This window comes from Topomyia yanbarensis, chromosome 1 (assembly GCF_030247195.1).
Source record: "Topomyia yanbarensis strain Yona2022 chromosome 1, ASM3024719v1, whole genome shotgun sequence".
Taxonomy (NCBI): domain Eukaryota; kingdom Metazoa; phylum Arthropoda; class Insecta; order Diptera; family Culicidae; genus Topomyia; species Topomyia yanbarensis.
This window is the reverse complement of record NC_080670.1, coordinates 138871329-138888219: the sequence shown is the minus strand read 5'-3', so window position 1 is coordinate 138888219 and position 16891 is coordinate 138871329. Positions and strand designations below refer to the sequence as shown.

The following is a 16891-nucleotide window of genomic DNA, read 5'->3' as shown; positions in this document are numbered from 1 at the left end:
GGGGAACTGTCAAATGTAGCCAGTCCATTTAAAATATGTGAGGAAGAAAGAGTGGCTATGCAAGACAAGAGATAAAATGAACAGAAAAAAGAAAAAGAAAACATCTATCCACAGATTCTATCCCAGGATTTTAATAGAGAACATGAAAATTCGATTTGTTTGCATTTGGCAGTAAGCCTTTTTCAAATGTTTGGCTAGAAATTCCTTACTTCTTCAATGAATCATGCACAAGAAAACTAAAAATGTTAAATTTAACAGAACAATGTATGATGCCGACATCAAATAAAAAATTACAGCTGAGCGACCTTGTTTGGAAAGTGTTAACATTTAGCAGCGAACCAAACCAAGTTTCTCATACTATGATCGAATCAACAAAAATTCCAAGACCATGTAAACAATCTCTCTGAACTGTCAAAAAATGAGGTTAAACATTATCATGCAATGTTCTCCACCGAAAGGTTCACTTTAGTTTGTTTCTATAATCAATGAACTTTGTACCGCGACTCACCACTTCATTTGCCGCGTTGCCAGGAACTCAAGCAAAAATATACAAAACAGTGTTGCACAAACACACATTTTGAGTCCCACCATTCTTGCAAAGGTGAAAAAAATACTCAACATTCTTGCATTTTTCAAATTGCAAAAAAATCAAAATCACGATAGCTCTAAAAAGCCTCATTTCAACGGAAATATTCTTAAAAATGTATAGTCTTTTGAATAAAAATAAGAAAAAAAATTAAAGGGTTGTGTACAGGACACGACCACGGTGACATTAAAAATGTAGCTTTTTTCAAGAGCGTGCAAATGAATTTTATCTATCACACATATCGACTCACGTTCTTGTTCACTCGCCTGTTTTCATATGTTACAATTTGCTATATACCCTCCCCATCAAAACATAATTTATTGAAGGTCTTTTAACGGTAATCTATTAATTAATCAAGTATCTCACTAGGTGATTGGCCTTATTTGGCTGATCCATCTACTAAAAATAGGCTGGTCTGTCCAGAAAATATATTCAAAAGAAAAGTTCCATATTGAGAGCTGTGATGAGGAAGCCCACGCCCGCCAACGGAAATATACAGATTCTCCATGGTATATGAAATTTCATTTTCCATTTAAATTTTCAATAATGTATTAATGAACTTAAGTAAACAATCTTAAGGTTAAGTATTTCTTGATCGATTAGTGGCGGAAAAAATGAAATTATTTGATAAATTACATGGTTATGCAACGTTCGCACTACCAGTTAAAACGGGTTTTTATGCTATCTTAGTGACATTTTTCTTGTTGCTAATTATTAAAACGTGTTATAACTCTGTATTGTAAACATTGTATTATTAAACCAATTCTGCAGCGTTTTATGCTATATAGGTGTTTTATGTAGTAATAGGACTGACATAATTATATCTTCAGTACAGCGGTTTGTTTCATAATTTAAAACAGATTTATTTTAAAATTTAAATTAGTATACTCAACCGTTCTATTTGTTGTATACTTAAAATTAGAACTGTGTTTTAAATACATAGGGTAGGACAGATATTCTGACTGGATAAACTGGGAAAACAATTTTAAGTCCAGTAACGCTTAAGACATGGCTTGAATTTGAATCGAAAAAGAACACCCGCTTCAACTGCTGCTGGGACGGTAAGTTCTGTTTTAAAATTTTCCGTTGTGTGCAGTACGAAACAAAAGTGTTTGAAATTAGAAAACAAAAAGTTCTGCTGGGAATGTGATTGTTTCCGATGCGATTACACTCAGATTTTTCACGCAGGGGATACAGGCCGTGTAAATGAAAACCGCGTAAATTTAAAAAAAAACGCGTTAATGAAAACCGCGTAAATTTCCAAATCCGCGTAAAAAAACCTGAGTGTACTCTCCTATATAAAATACTACGCTGCTGAACAGTGCAATAACTACAGAAGCACGTTGTCAGATGCCTTACTGATAAAAAACACATAACCGAAACATGAAAACCAATAGGCTCTTTACCCTACGCAGCTACAAAGCGCCGTACGTACAAAAACATGGATTAACAAGTTACAACGCACGCGCATGCATAAAAATAAATATATTTTTTTCAAACGCAACACTCTTAAGCAGCACACACCGTATTGAATTAAGGTTGAACAGAGAAAGGGTAAAATTTGCAAACGAAAAAAGCAGTTTTTTTTCCCACCGTATGTCAGATCTTCATAAAAATCAATCAGCAGTACTGTAATAACATTCTACATACGCTAATTGATTTGTACGAAGATCTGACATACGGTGTGGTAAAAAACTGCTTTTTTCGTTTGCGAATTTTGCGCTTTCTCTGTCCAACCTTAAATCCAAACCACCCCGCCCACCCACTTTGCAAATCATTCTGTGACACCGTGCTGGTACCCGAAAAATCCGCACACGGCCACCGCTGCCGAAAATGCATAGCGTCTACCGCTTATTGTAGTGCCCAGACGCTGCAGCCATGGTTTTACCCGTTTGACATAAGAACAAAAACTGATTCAAACGGGTACGCGTCACCTCTATTTATAAATTAACCGTATATGGTTTAGTCACTTAGGTGCGAGTGTGTGCAAATGCCAACGTTGCCGAAAATCGATTGCGCTTATTGCATCGCCCGGAGACGATGTTGCTCGTATGGGATAAGAGCAACAACTGATTTAAACGGACATGCGTTGCTTCTATTTATGACTTTTCGTGTTTCATTGAGCAACTAAGTTGCCCTCTCTTGACGGCTGTGTCTGAGAAATCTGCCTCACGAATGGTAATTTTCCCGTTTTTCGTGAACTTTTTAATTTTACCAATTTCCAAAAGTCTACTTTTATTGGGCAGATATTAAATTATTACCAATATTTAAGTTAGGTGTTTCTGAATCGGTTGGTGTATCAATTATTAAAATCCATCTAGTAATATCGGAGTTATAAGCGTGCAAACCTTACATAGTTTCGTTACATGGGAGATAGTTTAGATTTTAGAATGACACCTAGCCCCAGATAGTGGAGTAAGACATTTTTAATGTCAAAAGGGAGTTAGGTCGGACGAGAAAGGTCTATTCAGTCGAACTCAGCCACAAAAAACATGACGACAGTAGCGCACCTGGTTTGGATATCCCAACTACCTTCGAAACCGTTAAAGATTTTACTCAAGTCGAATGTTGAAGATGGACGTCTGTTCTCTGTGATGGACGTCTGTTCTCTGTGGTTGGACCCACTGACTCATCCCAAATGTGTCGGTGTGGGTGCGTGGGAAGCATGGCGGGGTGCACTTCTATTTTATGCAGTTTTTGTCCGTGCACGGATGCGTGCAAAAATACCTGCATCGGTTTGGATGTGATTCGTCACCCCTTGGCCCGGAGTGCGGGATGATGCCCTAAGTTCGAGGAAGTTCGACGAGGTATGCCCGGCGTGACAGTCAACAATATTGTCGAAGATATGTGCCACGACGAGCATATCTGGGATGCGGTCGACAGAGTAGTGTTGAGTATACTCTTCGATCTGCAGAGAAAGTGGCGAAGAGACCAACAAAGCGCCGCCGACTAGAATGCCGCCGTGAAACAAATCGGGTTCGAGGAAACTTCTACCGCCGGGGAACTCTCCGCCGGAGTAGACTAGCGCCACCGCCGGGGACCAGTTGAATAGAACGCAGCACAACACCAAGTTCGGGTCATCGGACGCCAGATCGCGTCGAACAGCCAGCAGCGGGTCTTTGAGGCGCCAGTGAACCGGAAGTTACGCTCCATCCGGAATCGCTGGACAGATCTCGGCACCTACTGACTGGTCCTTTGAGTAGACTAAGTCCACTGGGTACTAGATTGATAAATCAGGACGAAGCGGGGTGCTAAATGGCTCACGGAAACGAACATCAGTAAAGCGAGAAATGTACCACCAGGGACTTCACAGTAGGGTAGACTCACCGCCGTGGACTATCCGACTATATCGTTCCAAAATGGGAGCTAATTGATGCACGAAGCAGGCATCATACCGAGAAACTCCGCTGCCAGGGATCCTTTAGTCGGAGTAAGGGAAATTTACCACCGGGGCCTATTCTAATAGATCGGGATAAGGTTGGGACCTGGATGACTCCCGGAAACAGGAGCTAAATGCACAGAGAACAGACATCAATGATCGAACAAAAATATTTAAAAAACGTGTGTAAACACTTGAATTAATATACTAAACACACTAGCGTCGCCACACCAACCTATCCCAACTATCTGTCAAATCGATTCCGGAACCGGTTCGAAATCCTGGATGGATTCAGCATGGAATCTAGCTCAAAGAAAACAACCGATTCCGACTCTATCGGTTGACGCATTTGAGCTGGAATTCATGCTGGAAATCCGAATCGGTTCCGGATTAGTTTGACTGGGTAGAGGAATAACCGTTGTCATTTCTGTCGCACTCAGCCACAAAAAAACATGACGACAGTAGCGCACCTGGTTTAGATATCCAAACTACCTTCGAAACCGTTAGAGATTTTACACAAGTTGAATGCTGAAGATGGACGTCTGTTCTCTGTGCTAAATGGTTCATGGAATCAGCTGTTGAACGGTTCACTGAGACGAGAGCTAAATGACGACGTAGTAGATAGAGACGAAAAGCAAGATAAGAATCGAGAGTTCAATGGCTCAAAGGTTGAGCCACAGAGAACAAACGTCCATCTTCAGAATTCAACTTGTGTAAAAATCTCCAACGGTTTCGAAGGTAGTTGGGATATCTAAACTAGGTGCGCTACTGTCGTTATGTTTTTTTGTGGCTGAGTTCGACAGAATGGACAGCGGTTATTCCTCTACCCAGTCAAACTAACCCGGAACCGGTTTGGACTTCCAGTATGAATAGGGATCTTTAATTTAGAAAAATTGTGCCAGTTTATCATATGTATTGATAGCGGGTGTCCTTACGAGTACACTCATATCATTCTTAAAGCTTAATTATTCTTTTATGATTTTTAAATTAAAAAAAAAAACAAATTAAATTCAACCAGCAAACTGACAGTTGTCCTACTAAATGACGTATCTGCAAATATCTCGTTCGCCTCATTGTTAACCGGGACAGCACCCCACACAGCATGATCTGGTACTTTTTCAATCCGCTAGCAGCCTGCCATCCCAAGTTTCATCTGCAAACTATGGTAGATCTGATAAGGCAACCTATAGATTCGTGCAAGTCGCATGGGTTTGGATGTGTTATTGTCCTAAATGGAAACAAACTAACAAAATTTTTTTTTTCAATAGTTTCGGGCCAAAAAATTGAAAAAGGACTGAGATATTAACTCTACTAATCTGCATCGGAATATGCCCTAACCCGCACACTCCTAAAGATCCCTATTCCAGCTCAAAGGCATTAACCGATAGAGTCGAAATCGGTTATTTTCTTTGAGCAAGATTCCATACTGAATCCATTCAGAATTTCGAACTGGTTCCGGAATGGATTTGACAAATAGTTGGGATAGGTTGATGTGGCGGCGCTAGTGTTTATCGTATATTAATTCAATTGTTTACACACTTTTTTTTTAAATATTTTTGTTCGATCAAGGATGTCTGTTCTCTGTGGTTTAGGTCAAGAACTAAAATGAACGTCTACAGATTGTCAAAATTGACACTGGACGGACGACTTGTCAAAGTGGGGTGCGCATTTGCGAAAGCAGTCACCAACAAAAAGCTGAATAGGAAATATAATTGAGCATGTTCTATTACTGCTAGAGAAGCAAGCACGGAGACGAAAGCTGGCATGTTAAAACAACAATTTTTATAATTAAAATTTAAGCTTTACTTCTGTTTGATCTAACATTGAAAATTATACAAAATTAACTATTTTGCTGTTTAATGAAACCATATATTATTGTTACTCATGTAAACTTGATATCTGTCAATAGATCAACCATAAATATTTTAAATAACAATATTATAGTTAGTTTAAACATCGCCATAGAGCTATGGTTAATGCAACCAGAAAATGCCGAAATCAACTATTTTTAAAAGTTAACAATTTTCTGCGTAATAGTGTACTTGTTTCTGAAATCTTCTCCGCCATTTTCGAAGTCTAGCTATAGAGAACGTGCTATTCACAGAAGTTTTCAGTAAATCTGTTTTATTAGAAAATTTGTTTAGGTAAATAGATAAATTAATATAAAGCTACATCGAATAATGCCGTTACCTTGTTATATTTTCACGCCCCTTGATTTTCACTCAATGCATTTTCTTTCAAGATGGCTTCAGTATAAGAAAGCAAAACTCTCTATCTGGAAGAGTTCATTGAAGACTCTGAAACAGCGGAACTCCTTAAAACATTCGAGCTCAGTGATGCAGCGGTTGAGACATTTCTTGGTAACTTGTGATATCATTGAAATTTCTTTCTGCACATTTTCAATTTATTGTTTCGTTTCATTTGCAGCAAATAATTACAGCGTCGATGATTTAAAGATCGTCGAAAGAGAAGAGCTGGAGGCGTTGCTACCCTCTCCGTTTTTAGCTGACCGTACTCGTGCTATACATGGCCTTAATAAGTGGCGTATTTCGCAGGTAAGAATCATTTAAATATTTACGTTTAAAGCAAACAATTATCACACGGTGTCGTTGTTGACAAAAATCCTAGATTTGTTGCGTGCTATAGGCCAAATGCTGCGGGTTTGGCCTTGCAAATTGAGCGTCAGTTAGAATTATTCACTCCGATAGTTTTGGGAAATGATTATATTTTCTAGAGGGCACAAGGCGCTCTTGTTCAGTTCCAATAGCATACCGATTGCCAGCATATAGTTTGGCCCGCCTAGTCGCCCTTTCGTTTAGTGGGTAGTTACTCGCTCAAAAACTAATTCAAAACATTTTTTATACTGTGAATAACAAGACAATAATAATAAGTAAATCAACTGTTGGTTCATTTATAGAATCTGGTTCCTGTAACACAGCCCCTAGCCGAAAAACGCAATAGGGACCTTTAATTTGGAAAAATTGTGCCAGTTTTTCATATGTATTGGTAGCGGGTGTCCTTACGAGTACACTCATATCATTCTTAAACCTTAATTATTCTTTTATGATTTTTAAATTTAAAAAAACCAAATTAAACTCAACCAGCAAACTGACAGTTGTCCTACTAAATGACGTACCTGCAAATATCTCGTTCGCCTCATTGTTAACTGGAGCAGCACCCCACACAGCATGATCTGGTACTTTGTCAATCCGCTAGCAACCTGCCATCTCAAGTTTCATCTGCAAACTATGGTAGATCTGATAAGGCAACCTATAGGGTCGTGCAAGTCGCATGGGTTTGGATGTGTTATTGTCCTAAAAGGAAACAAACTAGAAAATGTTTTTTTCAATAGTTTCGGGCCAAAAAATTGAAAAAGGACTGAGATATTAACTCACGGTACTAATCTGCATCAGAATATGCCTTAACCCGCACACCCCTAAAGATCCCTATACCAGTACGCTTGCTAATAAGTCGTCTGAAACTAAGACACCTCTGAGTGGAACAGACAGAAAATTGTGGACAGCTCGTTTATTGATAGAGCGATTGAAAAGAGGAAGAGATGTATTAAAAAAAAATATACGGAGTGCAAAATTCTCACAAAACGAGATAGAACGTTTATTACTCATTTGATAATCGATGAATTTCTAGACGAATTTGGTAAGCTGTCAAAGGAAGAACTCATTCAAAAATCAAAAGAGCTGAAGGAGATTTTTCCGACCACAGAAGAGGTAACGCGATAATATTTTAATTGTTCATACGATGACATTGCTTGTTTTTTATTGGTTAGCATGTGTGGTATCAACCGACGACAGTCCGCGATGTGAATGGTCGAAAAATAAAGCTGGGACGCTTAGCCAAAGGGTGCTTGTTCGACAGAAACCACAACTATAAAGCAAGCACAAATTCGAGGTATACAAATCTTGGTTCCAATCATCACACATTTCCCGACCGTCGGCTTCAAACTGTAGAGGACAATTTTACTGAAGAGACAGGTATTTATTTGTTTTCATTAATTACATTGGTTTTAGTGATTTAGTTGCAGTATAACAAAATACACTAACGCATTTATTCGGATTGTGCTCTTTGTTTTTGACAGTATAATGAAACAAAACGCTGGGTTCGACACCACCAAGATGAGTGGGAGGATCTGAAGATTAAATGGAATACATGGAGTTCAGTTCGCCTTTACGAAATTACTAAGATAGAGAATTTAACTTTCGAGTATATTTTGGAGGAGTATCCCATTATAAGGAACAGTGAAGGATTTCAGCTGATAAAGTTGGATTTCAAACATCGCTATCCCGAAAAGAACAATTTGTTGTGGACTTACGCAAACGAATTCAACCAGTATTTTACAGCGTCGTCGGTGATCAGGGACGGCATTTACTGAAGTTACTTGAACAAAATCTATCTGAAGGTATGAAATCTATGTTTATATTAGGTAAATATTTATAGCACAGAACATCCATGATCTAACAAAAATGTTTAAAAAACGTGTGTAAACATTTGAATTGATATATGATAAACACTAGCGCCGCCACACCAACCTATCCCAACTATCCGTCAAATCCATTCCGGAACCGGTTCGAAATCCTGAATGGATTCAGTATGGAATCTTGCTCAAAGAAAACAACCGATTCCGACTCTATCGGTTGACGCATTCAAGCTGGAGTTCATGCTGGAAGTCCGAACCGGTTTCGGACTTGTTTGACTGGGTAGAGGAATAACCGCCCACTGAGACGTCCAAAAAATTGTTTCAAAATCGTTCAACACGGGTCCAACGATGGACGTTCGTTGAACGGTTATTTGGACGTTGTCCAAATTGGTCCAACGAACGTCCTTCATTGGACGATTTTGAAACCAACCGTTCTTAGAGGGCGCTGTCAATTCTGTCGAACTCAGCCACAAAAAACATGACGACAGTAGCGCACCTGGTTTGGATATCCCAACTACCTTCGAAACCGTTAGAGATTTTAAACAAGTTTAATGCTGAAGATGGACGTCTGTTCTCTGTGCTAACAAATTGAATGAAATATAACGAATGAAACATGAAATGCATAAAATTAAAGATATGAATAAAATGATCCAAAAGAATCAAATGAATCAAATCAATTAAATGAATCAAATGATTCAAATGAATCAAATGAATTAAATGATTCAAATGAATCAAATGAATCAAATGAATCATATGATTCAAATGAATCAAATGAATCAAATGAATCGAATGAATCGAATGAATCGAATGAATCGAATGAATCAAATGAATCAATGAATCAAACAAAACAAAATAAATCAAATGAATCAAATGAATCAAATGAATCAAATGAATCAAATGAATCAAATGAATCAAATGAATCAAATGAATCAAATGAATCAAATGAATCAAACGAATCAAATGAATCAAATGAATCAAATATATCAAATGAATCAAATGAATCAAATGAATCAAATGAATCAAATGAATCAAAAGAATCAAAAGAATCAAATGGATCAAATGGATCAAATGGATCAAATGAATCGAATGAATCAAATGAATCAAATAAATAAAATAAATCAAATGAATCAAATGAATCAAAATAATCAAATGAATCAAAATAATCAAATGAATCAAAATAATCAAATGAGTCAAATGAATCAAATGAATCAAATGATTCAAATGATTCAAATGAATCAAATGAATCAAATGAATCAAATGAATCAAATGAATCAAATGAATCAAATGAATCAAATGAATCAAATGAATCAAATGAATCAAATGAATCAAATGAATCAAATGAATCAAATGAATCAAATGAATCAAATGAATCAAACGAATCAAATGAATCAAATGAATCAAATGAATCAAATGAATCAAATGAATCAAATGAATCAAATGAATCAAATGAATCAAATGAATCAAATGAATCAAATGAATCAAATGAATCAAATGAATCAAATGAATCAAATGAATCAAATGAATCAAATGAATCAAATGAATCACATGAATCATATGAATCATATGAATCAAATGAATCAAATGAATCAAATGAATCAAATGAATCAAATGAATCAAATGAATCAAATGAATCAAATGAATCAAATGAATCAAATGAATCAAATGAATCAAATGAATCAAATGAATCAAATGAATCAAATGAATCAAATGAATCAAATGAATCAAATGAATCAAATGAATCAAATGAATCAAATGAATCAAATGAATCAAATGAATCAAATGAATCAAATGAATCAAATGAATCAAATGAATCAAATGAATCAAATGAATCAAATGAATCAAATGAATCAAATGAATCAAATGAATCAAATGAATCAAATGAATCAAATGAATCAAATGAATCAAATGAATCAAATGAATCAAATGAATCAAATGAATCAAATGAATCAAATGAATCAAATGAATCAAATGAATCAAATGAATCAAATGAATCAAATGAATCAAATGAATCAAATGAATCAAATGAATCAAATGAATCAAATGAATCAAATGAATCAAATGAATCAAATGAATCAAATGAATCAAATGAATCAAATGAATCAAATGAATCAAATGAATCAAATGAATCAAATGAATCAAATGAATCAAATGAATCAAATGAATCAAATTAATCAAATTAATCAAATTAATCAAATTAATCAAATTAATCAAATTAATCAAATTAATCAAATTAATCAAATTAATCAAATTAATCAAATTAATCAAATTAATCAAATTAATCAAATTAATCAAATTAATCAAATTAATCAAATTAATCAAATGAATCAAATGAATCAAATGAATCAAATGAATCAAATGAATCAAATGAATCAAATGAATCAAATGAATCAAATGAATCAAATGAATCAAATGAATCAAATGAATCAAATGAATCAAATGAATCAAATGAATCAAATGAATCAAATAAATCAAATAAATCAAATGAATCAAATGAATCAAATGAATCAAATGAATCAAATAAATCAAATAAATCAAATAAATCAAATGAATCAAATGAATCAAATGAATCAAATGAATCAAATGAATCAAATAAATCAAATGAATCAAATGAATCACACGAATCACACGAATCTCATGAATTAAATGAATCAAATTAATCAAATTAATCAAATGAATTAAATGAATCAAATTGATATAATTCATCCATTGAATACAATGAATCAAATTAATGAAATGGATCATATGAATAAAAAGAATGGATGAACAAAATGAATAAAGTAAAAAATAAATGAAATGCATAAATAAAACAAACGAATCAAATAAACAAAATGAACTGAAGTGATAAAATGAATAAAATGAAGAAAATGAGCAGAATAAAATGCATTGATTAAAATGAAAAATTAAATAATGGTAAAAGGTTATAAATCAATTTAAAGAAATAAATTGAATCAAATAAATTATTTGGATGAAATGATTAAAACTGAAAAAGTAGTCAGATTATTAAAATGAAGAAACTGAGCAAAATGAATAAACTGGAAGAAAATGAATAAAATGCATACAATGAAAACAATGAATAAAATAAGTTAAATGAATGATATGAGTAAAATGCACAAAAAGAATTAACTGATCAGAGTGAATCCAAAGAATGAAGCGAATTAAATAGGTAAAATGAACGTAGATGAACAAAACGTATAAAAAGATGCTGAATGAAATAATTAATTGAAATGAAATGGTCATATGTTTGATGCTAAAACATTTTTGAATAAATAAAATGAATAAACTGGATTGTACGAATTTGAAAACCATTGCATCAGAATGTTTTGAAATGTTTTTGAAAATACCATCTCCTGAGAAAAGGCTAATAAATATGCAATGGACTTTTTAGGGATTCCATCTTTTTTTGGTTTTATTCTTTTTGTTTTCATGCTTCTTTACTTGACGGCGTCGTTTTAAGATTATCTGGTGTTTCTACTTTATTGTTGGACCTTAATTAGTTATCAGGAACCTGGAACGTTCAATTTGCTTTGGAATTCGAAGTTTACTTTTTGGTCACATATTCCCGTAAAAAAGATTTATGTATTGAATAGAATTTACTGGTCCAGTATTTTAACGCGCAATTGAATATAGTAAAGCGAGACAAGGTCACATGTGCTTTCAAGCCGCTTGAACAGAGAACGACAGGGAGAATGCGATTCGTGAATGAGACAGGTAGATATTTCAAAGTTTTTATTTGCATTGAAGTAAATAGTGTGAAATGTCTAGGCTATGTCGATAGCATAAAAGCCGTGCATTCAGTTGATTGCAATGCAGTCTCTCTCCATTCATCATTATAGCTTTCATATTGTTTCGTTCGGAATTCTCGTGCAGGAAATATGGATAAATAAGTCCTATACAGACCAATACTGTGAAAAAAAATGGTTTAAACTACTCAGTATATCCAGATATGGACGACGATAAGTTAGAAGACACATTGTAGTTGCACCCCGCATCGAGAGTGGGTACTTTGGGAGACTTCTTTTCCTGGATCTAATTTGTGGATATTTTTGGACTTTGATCCGTTATTTCTCATGAAAGTTCGTACCAATATAACGAATGTCCAGCTGATACAACTCATGGTTGATTCGCCTGTGCCACGTTCCGTCTTCCATCTGCACTCCACCATAGATGGTACGCAACACCTTTCGTTCGAAAATTCCAAGGGCGCGTTGGTCCTCAACGAACATAGTCCAGGTCTCGTGGCCGCAGAGGACCACCGATCTAATCAGCGTCTTGTAGATAATCAACTGCGTGCCGCGGCGAATTTTGTTCGACCAGAGCGTCCTCCGGAGTCCAAAGTAGGCACGATTTCCCGCCAAGATCCGTCTCTGAATTTCTCTGATGTTATCATTGTCGTCGGTTACCAGTGAGCCCAAATACATGAATTCGTCGACCATCTCGATTTCGTCACCGTCAATCCGAACTCAGGTGGGAGGTTCACATTGTCGTCTCTAGAACCTCTTCCTCTCATGTATTTTGTCTTCGAAACGTTGATGGCAAGTCCAATCCTGCTGGCTTCAGCTTTCAGTCTTTGAGCATATGTTTCATTCAAAATACAATAGAGATACGAGTGGTTTAAATATCGCACGTGGAATGTCTCTTTTGAAAATTTTCATGTCAAACTTTCATATTACCCAGATAAGCCAAATATTTTTCTGATATAGCCATGAATTTCCTTAATTATAGTTTAGATACAGGCTTTGAATACAATTGAATTAAAGTTGAGTTGATATAGCAGCAGACAAAAAATAGTTTTGTTTTCTCAAACCTTCGCAATTACAATTAATAAATATTTCAGATTGACAGAAGATCTTATCACACAACTTAGAAATGGATACAGAAATAGCTAGATAGATGCGATAGAAGAGAAACAGAGAGAGAGAGAGAGAGAGAGAGAGAGATATGGGGGGGGGGCGTGTGAGGAATGGCAAATGTTGGTTAATCCAGTGACATTATTTTTATAGGTATATTATTATGATATATTGATTTCTTATATTCTTATCATAAATAATGTAAGTAGTAATTTTTGCGGCATAACCAGTATATCCTAAGTCTTGCAAAAGAGCTAAATTTTCGCTAGATTTTTGGGCTTCAAACATACTTACTACTTTACTTTCTGTGACGCCACGAGTATAATTATATGAGAAATCTTTTATCTCACTATTAGGTGAATTACTTGTTGATCTGTGTATTGATATACCATCCAACATTTACCTCATGATTGAACGCAATGCCTAATCCAAGGGATAAATACTAGAACTCTCTGTTTCTTTATCAACACATTATTTTGTCTTTGAAGTGAACTTATATATTGATTTTTAAGAAATAGTTAATTTATTATAAAGGTAATTCACAAAATGTTCTCAACATCGAATTCCTTGAATCACGTGGATGTGTTTTCATACCCCGATATTCAAAATCCCCTAAAACACCAGTAAAGAAATACTCTGTATGAAACAATCTCATTTTTAGTTAGTGGAAATTGGTAAGCGAGGACTAAAAATACAAAATGTTTAATATCTCCGCCGCTCGTGCACGGATTTTGAAAATCTGTAGCTTGTTAGAAAGGTATATTTACAAGCTTTATATTTATGTGCAGTTTGTGGGACAATATTATATTGTTCGGAAATTATTTGCGAAAAACCTGCTGTGTTTTGACAAAATCGTCCATATCTCAGAAAGTAAACAACATATCGAAAATCAAAAATAATAGTGTCAAATGGCAACGTTAGGCCTTTCATTTGAAACTAGTTTCATTAAGATCGGTTCAGCCATTGCTGAGATAATTACATGACATTTTGTACATACAAACATACACACACATACAGACATTGTCTCAATTTGTCGAGCTGAGTCGATTGGTATATGAAACTCGGCCCTCCGGGCCTCGGAAAAAGTTTTCAAAGTTTGAGGGAATCCTATACATTTCTTTTGTAAGAAATGTAAAAAACATGACGACAGTAGCGCACCTGGTTTGGATATCCCAACTACCTTCGAAACCGTTAGAGATTTTACACAAGTTGAATGCTGAAGATGGACGTCTGTTCTCTGTGGCTAAGTGTTCAATTATCACAAAGCGAATTGGGAAAGGTACAAAACTTATTTTGAGAATAATTTTAATCATGACCTTGATTTACAAAATAAAGCTGACATTGATACGGCATTACAAAATTTAAGTAATTCTATAGTTGATTCTTGTTGGGAAAGACGACGACTGACCTTTTGATGACCTCCTTGTATCTCGCTGATCGGTTTTCCAGGGTAACTTGTGACCGCCAATACCTCGCCGTTCGGTCGGAATGGGCAACTAAGGCCCCTCGCGAGTAAAAGATTCTTCGTTACACATAACACACGGGATTTATTATCTTAAACTTGACTATTTGATACACAATTTACTAGCTAACATATATTAACAATTGAAGTCTAGGTTACAACATTCAATATAAATTTCAGAGAGGTTCCCCTTGGAACACCCATAATCGGCCGTGATCGGTAGCAGACTGATCTCTCCTTCTTAGGTCGATCCAACGATGGGTAGATGATTAGCCATCCCTTTCGCGCCTCGCTGGGTTAGATAGTGGTGATCGCAACTCCGACAGCACCATAGGGTGCACAGATGATCGATCGCTGATAATGGCTGCATGCTTGTGTTGGTAGCAATTGGTAACCATAGGGTAGTAATGTCACATCTTCAGACATCCTCATCTACCCTGAAATTGACAGGAACTTCTGAAATAAATAAACAAACTCCCTTTCGATGCATTGGATGAATACTACCGTACGATCTAGTTGAGTGAGTTGTTTGCTGTAGCTGATGAACCTGGTGTTTCTTGTGTTGGAAGGATGCACAGCATCGCTACTGGTCGACGAAGGAATCCAGATGCTGTTTTTACGGTGGCCACTCGTACCACGTTATCATCTCCTGGGTGCAGCTCGTGAATTCGACCCATCTTCCAGCGCATTGCAGGTTGGTTTCCGTCTACAATAGTCACCAATTGGCCGGTCTCTACCTTCACTGGTGGTTCCCAATTTTTAGTTCTGCCTTGTAGTTGTGATAAATATGCTCACCGCCAACGCCTCCTGAAGATGACGTTGAACTAGCTGCCATCGGTTCAACCGATTTAGTTGTACATCGGTGTGGTCAGGCTCAGGAATAGCTTGTAAGGATCCTCCGGTTAGAAAGTGACCCGGTGTCAACGGTTCTAGGTCTGTTGGATCATCCGACATAGGCGCCAAAGGCCGAGAATTTAGACAACCTTCTACCTGGATCAACAGTGTGTTGAAGTCTTCGTACGACGTAGAGTTTTTCCCCGAGCTCTCGAAGTAGGTGAAATTTAGCTGAACGTACAGCGGCTTCCCACAAGCCTCCGAAGTGTGGGGTACCTGGTGGGTTGAAATGCCACTGAATGCCATCCTTGGCGCACTCCTTTGAAACCATTTCATGATGCTTCTTATTTTTCAGCAGCGTAAAGAGTTCTTTTAATTGATTTCTGGCACCAACAAAATTTGTTCCATTGTCGGAATACACATCTGTACATAAGCCCCGTCTAGAAATAAAGCGTCGCAGCGTCTGAAGAAAGCGTTCTGTAGACAGGTCAGTAACCAGTTCCAAATGTACTGCCTTCGTGCTCATGCATACAAAAACCGCTACGTATGCCTTGATCGTGGGTCGACGTCAGCCATCCCGAATGTACACCGGTCCGAAATAATCCACTCCGGTTTTTGAAAACGCCTTGCAAACTGTAACCCGAGCAGCCGGCAGTTCACCCATTTGCTGCTTGATGGCCGACGGTTTAGCTCTGAAGCATCGAAGACATTGGTGAACTATCTTTCTGGCCACATTTCTGCCACCCAAAGGCCAATACCGTAACCGTACTGTACTCAATAGCAATTGAGTTCCCGCGTGCAGTAGTTTCTCATGGTAGTGTTTAAATAGCATCGCCGTCAATAAATGTCTGGCTGGCATAGTAATCGGGTGTTTTGTATCAAACGATTCCTGAGAGTGACTTAACCTGCCACCTACCCGCAGAATACCATCTTCCCCTATAGCTGGGATGAACCATCGAAGCGAGGAACCACGAGAAACAGATTTTTCACCTTTCAGAGCATTCAGTTCATCTCCAAATGATTCCCGCTGTACTTTCCGTAGTATTACAGTTTCCGCTTCTCGCATCTCGTTTGTACTGAGAAATTCCTTTCTCTTACCGCTTTAACCGTAACCAATAAGCAGTGGCCCGGATGAGCTGACTGTAGGATGAGAATTTTACAATGAAGCTTGTTGTGAACGTTGGCAGTTTAGTGGCGATAACGGTTACTGTACTTCGTCGCATTTCTGGTGCATCAGTATAATTAATATTCGGCTGCCTAAGCCATTTATTAGCTTCCTCGTGTAACCAGTCTGGGCCCTCCCACCACAAACTGTTCCCTTCTAGTGCATTCGGTAGAATACCACGCG

General features: G+C 36.7%; 1 protein-coding gene and 1 long non-coding RNA gene across 2 annotated transcripts; one reads left to right on the top strand and one right to left on the bottom strand.

Annotated features, from left to right (window-relative positions):
- The first annotated feature begins 7578 nt into the window (after nt 1-7578).
- Nucleotides 7579-8498, top strand: LOC131694259 (uncharacterized). The gene is made up of 3 exons (XR_009306452.1): nt 7579-7693; nt 7753-7957; nt 8062-8498. It is a non-coding gene; the product is annotated as an uncharacterized LOC131694259 (long non-coding RNA).
- Nucleotides 8499-16111: 7613 nt separating this feature from the next.
- Nucleotides 16112-16609, bottom strand: LOC131675975 (uncharacterized). Its single transcript, XM_058955094.1, has one exon. The coding sequence runs from the start codon at nt 16607-16609 to the stop codon at nt 16112-16114; it is 498 nt and encodes a 165-aa protein (XP_058811077.1).
- Nucleotides 16610-16891: the final 282 nt, after the last annotated feature.